At 34.1% G+C, this 9,154-nt stretch overlaps 1 protein-coding gene and 1 long non-coding RNA gene across 2 annotated transcripts; one reads left to right on the forward strand and one right to left on the reverse strand.

The window, feature by feature from the left end:
* Positions 1-7: 7 nt before the first annotated feature.
* On the forward strand, positions 8-730 carry LOC123659730. The gene is made up of 2 exons (XR_006744076.1): positions 8-140; positions 559-730. It is a non-coding gene; the product is annotated as an uncharacterized LOC123659730 (long non-coding RNA).
* Positions 731-5,124: 4,394 nt separating this feature from the next.
* Positions 5,125-8,193, reverse strand: LOC123663046 (60S acidic ribosomal protein P0). The gene is made up of 7 exons (XM_045597789.1): positions 8,122-8,193; positions 7,853-7,941; positions 7,110-7,346; positions 6,580-6,736; positions 6,368-6,492; positions 5,826-6,062; positions 5,125-5,458 (listed from the first exon to the last, which is right to left on the reverse strand). Exons 2-7 carry the CDS (start codon positions 7,904-7,906, stop codon positions 5,318-5,320), a joined length of 951 nt encoding a protein of 316 aa, XP_045453745.1. The 5' UTR covers positions 7,907-7,941; positions 8,122-8,193; the 3' UTR covers positions 5,125-5,317.
* Positions 8,194-9,154: the final 961 nt, after the last annotated feature.

Below are 9,154 nucleotides of genomic sequence, written 5' to 3' on the forward strand. Positions count from 1 at the left end.
CCGCGCCCGCTCCGCCCCCCGTGGGCCCGCCCACTCCACGCCCACGGCCGCCCAAACTGCGCCCACGCCCGCCCCGCACCACTCCATCAACTCGCAGGCCGACAGCGACTCGCCAGCGCTGCAGGAACACGGGGAGATCGGTGAGCGAATACGTCTATTTAAACATTTGACATAGATTTGTGATTGACTGTTGTATTTATAATAATAGAAAAATATAAGCCTTTTATTTCAGACACTTAAAATTATTTTCTTATAGCCTTTTTTTAAAATTACTCTTTAAATAAATAACAAAGGCTGACCGCACTTGAGAAAAAAATAGATCAAAATACTTAGCTTAACAGAAGTCAAAAGCATGTTACGTTACTTCCAATAGTGAGAATTGTGCAATTATTGTACGACAGCTAAACAGACGATATTATATTTGTACTTCTGACCCTAATTTCATTTCTAAAATTATCAGATAATTAGCAAGCAATCCGTTATTAATATGACCTCTTGACAATTATTTTTTTTCTTTTTGTTTAATTTTATTATCTGTAATGAAAATATTTGTTGCAGGCGTTGCCGCGCTTCCTGCGCCCGCCCCTCCCGCGGGCCCCACACACATCAATTTATGAATGTATTATAAATGATTGTAAATTGACTAAGGAAAGTTACAGACTCACTTATTTTTATCGCGAATGTATTATTTACTAACAAAACGAAAATATATATAAAATCGACTTTGTAATTTCATAATTTCCAATAAGTTTCGATATGACGCCTGAAAATGAGCTAAGTATATAGAAGAAAAATATGGGTTCGAAATACCCTAATATGAAACGATGTAACGATATAAAAATTAATATATTAAAAGAAATTTATTCTAGAAATTGTATATAGGATAAAATCGGTTTTTATACAGAATAGACGATCATAGATTATGTGTTGCGTTAAATAACCACGGTCTTATATACAGGTCATGGAACTAAACCCAATTTCAATGGTGAAAGATTAGTGCGATAATGTAATAACTTATCGTTCGCGTCAATGCCGCTGTACGTCACTGCTATTGTTGTGTGCTGTGCACGCCGGTTGAGTGAATCTTCATCGTAATTGTATTATATGTATATTGGGTGACGTTTTATTGTAATTGGTCATTTTTAAACATAAATGCGTTACGTGTGATAGAAAGCACACCCAGCGATCGTCATGCCTCTGGCGGCTGTAAACCATTAAGCCGACATAGCATGACTTGTGTATAAGACCATGCCTAAGACTAAAATGGACTGGATGGAATATGCCTTGGATTGCAGTTCGGTAACAATAAATAGAGCAGGACTTCTTTTTCGACTTATATATATTTCTTTTGTCACATATCTACCAGCCATTACCAATTATTGCAAACATAGAAACAAAGGAGGTACAAAGACGATTTGATAAACTATATAAATCTGACAAAATAAAAATTGTAGGTATATTTTGACTGTACCCAAGTAAAAATCGACACCAACAATTTATACTACGCCAACTCGAATTTTAGATAAGTTGGTTTTCTAATGTGAACTAGATAAAATGTGTTTTTATATGTACTAAAAAAAATATGAAATTGCAATGAATAAATTAACTATTAAAATTTCAAATAAGTTTCTTAATTACTATAAAAGGTATCACGTTTTTTCCTTTTATAAGCCTTAAAGTTTAGTTTTATGAGTTAGCTTAGTATAAATTGTTGGCGTCGAAATGATATTACATTTACAATCTGATTTTTTAATAATAACTGTAATCGTATTACTGAAGGAAGAAGAAAGAGAAATTATATTGGGTAAAAATAAATTTCTAAGTGATGGACGGTTTCGAATAGAATTTAATGTAGACCTCCGCTTAGAATTAGACCACCGTAAATAATTAACGCGATAAATCTTAAGTATTTTGTCAAACTGTAGGAGTTAATAAAATATAAGGTAGAAATAAAAGAAAAACGTAAAATTTTCGTACTGAAATTTAAGTTTTTTATTTCGTTAGTAACAGCTCATCTTGACAGAATTGAGAGAAAAAATTACTATTAAATTGTTAAAAGAAACTTATTTAAACCGTTAAAGTTATCGAGTAACAAACTTTGTAATTGATATTTGAAAATGTATTTAAAAAAAGTGTATGTCATCTCCGACGCACTACTGGAGTTTGCTCCTTCAGATCGACTGTCTAAGTAGGCACAAAAAAGGCTAACTAGTCTAAGAAAAAGCTTAATACCATATCAAATGGTAAATAAACGAATCAAAAAACGCCATCTATCGAATACCTATTGATCTATGACGTTAAATAACGACATCTATCGGTTCCGTTACGAGATCATTCGTTCACTAGATTTTACTCGTCACATTTTTTTCATACCGGGCGGGGATAGATATGCCGGATATACGGGCCCTTGATAAAATTCGCTTCTTAGTAGACTGCAAAAACTAATCATTTAATTGTTAAAATGAAATATACAATTTTATTTGTAGAAACAACAGCAATTGTTTAACACTTGGATTTTCTTGAATATAAATATGTCAAGAATTTTATTTATATTTTTTGGGATGAAACGAGATTCAGGTCATCAAACTTTCCATCATCCTTAAAATAATTCAGTTCACGATCAAACAACTCATCTTGTAATTTCTGAACCCTGAACGCGATTTACTGTGTGTGAGGAGGAAACTTCAAAAATATTTGTAATATAAAATGATTGTGTAATTTACTTTAGATATGTAGGATACTGTACATGAATATAGATTAAACTAGTTTTTACAAATATGCAGGACTTTTATTAGACTTGGAGCTTTGATGATGACGGTATAAAAATTTAAAAATAAAGTTTTATAAGAATTAATATAGGTACATTAAATTGAATATACCTTAATTATGCGAAAACTATTTGATTAGACGCTAAAAACTAAGAAATGTGCATCTTTTCGTTTGTTTTTCCTGCTTTCTTATGCATACATTAAAAAAAAATTCCTTCATTATTTATTTTAACTGGCTCCAGGTTAAAATGCATAGGTATGTATATATTTTCGAATTGTAGATTAAGTTTTTTCTTTTCTTTAATTCAGCCATAAGTTTTATTTACTTCATTAGTCTATAACTACCAATATCCAACTTATAATCATGAAACAAATGTAAGATATTTTTTTTCATTCACAAAAAAGCGTACATTGAAAGATAAAATAAAAAACAAAGTGTAACACAACTAGTATTAATGGTTATTTTTTTGTCTATTATTTGTGATATAAAATTGGCAAGATTTAATATTAACAAATGTAACATTTTTAAAATCTTCGTTAGAAATGGTTTGGTTTAAAACTCCTTAATAGGTATATAATGATCTATTACGTGGCATTTGTCGCATACTATTGGATAAAACCAAAGAATAAAATCGTTTCAAGCGAAATATCGTATTATTTACCTTTAGACCTTATTTTGTGTCATTCTACTAATATTTACTGTTAAACCACTGTTAAAACAAATCAAATAAAAACTATTTTAGGAAAATATATATTATTGTTTCACTTGTAAATTTAGTTTAAATGTGGATGCATTCAGCCTGTATCATCGCGGAGATGTACCTATCCTACTATATTATGAGTAGGTAACGATCGCTATCAGGTGTTTATGATAAACGGGGCCAACGGCTGAACGTGCTCTCCAAGGCACGATGGGTATACCCACAAGAACAGAAATCATCATCCAAACCGGAAAGGAGTACTTGTACAAATACAAATATCCATCCCAAGCAGGATTCGAACCTGTAAGTACTAAATTAATTTTATTCCATATATCCATTATTACTATTTGTAAAAACTTGTAATTGGCCGTAACTTAATTATTGTTTTTTTTTTTATAGGTATTTGTAATTTAGCTGTAAGTTTTCTAAATTTGAAAATAAAATAAAATAACCTTTATTATTATTTTAAATTAGTATTATTTTAAATTAGTATTATTTTAAATTAGTATTATTTTAAATTAGTATTATTTTAAATGTCTATTTTAATTTTGAATTTATAGTTTAAATTTATTTTATTATTATTGTTATTATTATTATAAACGTGACTATATTATTTAACTACCAATATATGTATCTCCACTAAAAACTATCATAGATTAGTAGTAGCAACTTAGTAACATAAAGGCACAATGTCTCCACACACAATGTCTCCGGCCTGCCAGCGGGTATTCCAGCCGGCGGACTTGTCGCACAAACGACCCGCCGGGGTATCCCGGCGGGTTGCGCGGTGTGCCGGCGTCAGTTCGTTCCTGGCATAGAGTGATGTGCGGTTTGCTTAAAAGAAATTAAAATGTCCTATAATTAGGACGATGAAGCTGTGATGGTATTAATTGAATTTTTTAAAAAAAAATGATATTTTATGGAATCATCTCTTATAGTTTTCTATAATTACAGTACCGTTCTGCCATTTTCTATATTGTAAACTTGGCCGCACCCAAAACCTCCTCCTTTTATGTTTTTTTCTTATTAAAATAAAAATTACAACTGCGACAGCACTCCTGATTTCTTTATTCGTTATAACCAACAACAAAATATGCAATTCAGTAGCATTCTACACGACTCAACCGGCATGATGCTTGGCGGCTTTGCGCGGCTTGTATATGCCGGCGGCACTGTCTAGTAGCCTTAACGGTTACTGTTTCTTTGAAATGAATAATAGTTTAGTTTTATGGCTAATAAATTATGGATAATATCGTGCCTGCCAATAATACAAGAAGCAATTTTTTTATTCATTCCTTTTGATAATCTTTTCTACTGAAATTGGTAGTTTAACAATTATGTAGTATCAAAGCATTAAAAATGTTGACTGGTGCAGTGATCACAGCACTGACTTACTCTGGAGGTCGGGTTCAAGTGCCATTCATTACACATTTGCAGACCTTACAAGTTTGTTAAAATGTGAGCTATTGGAAGACTACAGGATTTCTCTGAAGGGCAATCATTGTAAAATAGGGCCATGACATTATAAATGCAACGTCGGGCGCAGCAGATCTCCTGTTTAGTAAGAATGTGGACTAATATTTTATTGTAAGATTCGAAGTAGATAATGAATCATTAGATTAGATAGAGGTTCTGAACATTAAAACAAAACTAAATACTTTTTCAAGTGGTTTTATTCTCGACGCTGAAACAAATAGCCGCCATATGGGTGTCCAGACCCGGCGGCGTATAGTACACAACGCCAGATGTCCACGTCTGGAAACTACCATTCTAACCTACCCCTCCTTACCTATACATTATCCATGATATGTCAGTCGGGGTAGGTTACAAGGATAGATTAGTGCGAGTCTAGTCGAAGAGTCCGAAGCCCATGTCGTCGTCGCTCTCAGACTCTTCCTTCTCGGGTTTCTTTTCCTCTTCCTTCTTGTCAGCGGCCGGGGCGGCGGCGGCGGCGGGCGCGGCCACTGCTGCGACGAACTTGCTGGGATCCTAGGATATACACAACAAAATTATTCTAGTATTCCGTACTATTAACCAGTGACCGTGTATAAAATGTTTCCTGAAACACCATACTGTTTTATTTGTCATTTTAAAGTTATTAGACATTGCTATTGGGGGTGGTGCATATACGATGTATACGCTCAAGCTATCAATTTCTATTGTTACTCCTAGTAGGAATATATCTGTCAATGTGTGTGCAATTATCATGTCATGTTTAGTCTGATAAGCATGCCAGAAAAAGGATAATTTATTTTCTGATATAAAATAAGACATTCAAATTAATGCATTTGGGGATAACATAATTTTTTTTTTAATAATTACATATTATACAGATAAAGAATGCAAAGAAATATACCTTAATGAATTCCTTGATGGTAGTAGCTTCCTTAAACTCAACCTCTGTAACGGCAGCGATGGCGAGCAAGTTCTTGAAACCATTGGCAATGGAGTGTGGGGCAGAGGCCAGAGTTGGGTAACCAATAGCCAAAGAGAGAGCAGCTAGGTTAGCTACTCCCTCTTGGAACCTGGCACGGAGGTCCTCTGGCTTGATGTCAAGGATTGCAGGGGCAAAGATGGTACCAGAATCATAAACCTGTAAGATAATTCTAATATGAATACCCAATCAAATTTCACAATAAGTGATTTTAGACAAAATTATGATCAGATGTCTGCTTTATGATTTAATTACAGCGAAAAACTGAAATTATATTTAATACAAAAGCAACTACTTTACCAAAGATAAATTATCAGATTGCACTTTTTGTGCAAACTGTACTCAACACTTTGGATTATGATTTAGTTTTAAAAAAGGCATACATTTAAAGAAACTATTTATATTAGAAAATTGATGAAAAATGTTTACAAAACAAAAACATTCAATAAGATAAAATTACTCACTTGTTTGACAACAAGACCGTATGAGAAGGGAGAAATGTTCAACATGTTGAGAAGGGTGGCTTCAGAGGCTCCGACCTTGTCACCGGGCTTCAAGATGTGGACATCGTTGATGATTTCAATAGTACCTGTAAATCAATTAACACATTGGTGTTTTTATTAATTTTATTTGCTTGTACTTTTTTGATTTAACTTTTTGCATGTAAATGTCTTACCCTTGGAAATCTTGGTTGGGATGGACAGAGCCTGGAAGAAAGCAGTCTTCTCAGGACCCAAACCAGTGTTGTGGGCGGGGATAACGACAGCCAATGGAGCAATGGCACCAGGCCTGGCTGGAGCACGGACTTTGTTCTCCAGCAGCTTGTCACGGACCTAAATAACATACAAAATTATAGAAAGTTTATTTTTTTATATCAACAGTTTTGTTTATCAGAATTTTAGCTTTGAATTGTCTTGTATCTTCAAAATGCCAGTGCAATTATCATGTACTAAAAATAACACTAGGATAAATTTGAAGGATTAATTTAGTCTGAAAGCGAAGCCAGGAAACAAAATATATGTAACCTGGTATTAAAACAGACATTAACAATTAGAATAGAACATTTAGTGTCTTATATATAGTTCCTTAATGAGACTATTAATATATTAATATATTTGACATCTACACACCAGGGAATTTGATTTAGTAACTTATATTTAAATTCTCTAAGACATTCTCTTACTAACATGAAATGAGAACTCTTACCTCGACAAGGTCGCCACGGGTGAACACGAAACCAACGTTGCCCTTGATGTGAGGCAACAGCTTTTCTAAGGCAGGATTGGTTTCAAGATGGTCTCTGATAGCTTTACGCATCATGGTGTTCTTGCCCATGAGGACGATGCTGTGGCCACGGAGGGAGATACGGATTTGCTGCATCTGCTGCGAGCCCACATTGTCTGCACCCACGATGAAACATTTTGGGTACTCATCTAACAATTGCTGAAATACAATAAAAACATGTTAAAACCAAGCTTTCTACAAAATAAATATAAATAAATGCCCTTACACTCGAAACGAGAATTTACTCCTGTGTCGAGGGTACAATACTACACAACTCACATGCAGAAGTTTACATAAATGAAAATAGATGTATGGGCTGTACAATTGCTTGCCATGTGCGGGGATTAAACCTGCGACGACGCGACGCGTAAAGGACCGCGGGATATTTATGTGAATATGGGATATACGAATAATATTATCAATTTCTGATACAGCTGTGAAATTCAATCGGTTTATCTATTACTTAAAAGTTTTCACTGTAAAAATTACCTACAGTGTAATGTAATAAGGAACTGATAACTTTAAACTAAAAAGAAGCGATTAGGAGAGCAATAAAATCGGTAAAAAATATGACGATAGCGTGTATGTTGGTTCATCAGGGCAAACATAAAACCTCATGTTTATAACATGTGAAGCAGATAGGTTATATGCACTAGGACACTTACGATGATCTTGGTAAAGTAGTTGGTCTTCCAGGTAGCCTTGTCCTCCCTACCCATCTTGAAGTGTGTAGGGACTTCGAAAAATTTAAGGACTGGAAATGAAGCAATAGCTTGAGATGTAGCAAAATACGTGTCAACACATACATTTTTGAATCAAATTAAAAAATAAATAGTATTTAAATATATTACAATGTAACAATAAACAATAAATTGATTAACGCGATTGACTATCGCAAGATTAATAAAATATTTAAAGATTTATTAACACATACCAAGACAAAACACAAAACGCACAAATCCGTGCGCGTTGCGGGACAAAAAAGAAGTGGCGGTGTCAGTGTCAAAGATTTGTAAATCTCATGTCGTTGTCGGCTATCAACGATTAATCGATTAAAGTTAATCGATTTTCTCTTCATTATCATATCATAACATAAAATACATATTACTTCATAATCTTAAAGATTTTTTTTATCTAATTATATCGTAAAAATCCATTTTTGATAGTATACATCGGCGAAATCTTAAACTATAAACATATTCATAAAAAACATAATCTATTATAGAGCAATACGGAGGCGTTCCCCTCTGTCAAGTCCAAATGGTCCTACGCGTACAGTAAAACTAGTTGCAGCCGGATTGGTTTGCAGTCGGATTTGTTTATCAACACAGGCCGCTCGCCCTCATACAATATGCGGATGGTACGAGCGACTGATTCGAAATCCGCTTAAACCGAAAATATAATCATCATATCAAAAATTTCGATCTAGCGGGTGCATTGTTCCATAGCTTAATTGGCTAGAGCGCCAACACGGTCAGTCGGAGACGCAGGTTCGATCACCGCTGGAAAGGTCAATTTTTGATAATTATGATATTCAAAAACGACTGATCCGAGTCTATTTCAGAGAAGTTGCTGTCGCCGAGCGATAGTGTTGTTACCGGTTTGTTTGTAGATAGTTATTGATAAAAACGGCAAAGGCAAAGGAGAAGAGAGACATATTTGAGATTCTGATTTCTTTATAATATAATATTGCAAGCTTAATTTTAATAAAATTGCATTAAATTATATATAACTAACGACCCGCTCTGGCTTCGCACAGGTATAAAATATAATTATAGCCTATGTCATTCACTGAAAAAATGATTAAAATCGATCCAGTAGTTTTGATTTATTCATTACTGCCCGTGGCCCGCACGCGTTAACTTTAGAGTAAAAGCTGGCCGGAATCGCCGCAAACGCTACGTACCGCAATTTTTAAATCTGTAATATCTTCGAAAATATTCATTTAAATCATATGCTGTAAAGAG

This window comes from Melitaea cinxia, chromosome 2 (assembly GCF_905220565.1).
Source record: "Melitaea cinxia chromosome 2, ilMelCinx1.1, whole genome shotgun sequence".
Lineage (NCBI taxonomy): Eukaryota > Metazoa > Arthropoda > Insecta > Lepidoptera > Nymphalidae > Melitaea > Melitaea cinxia.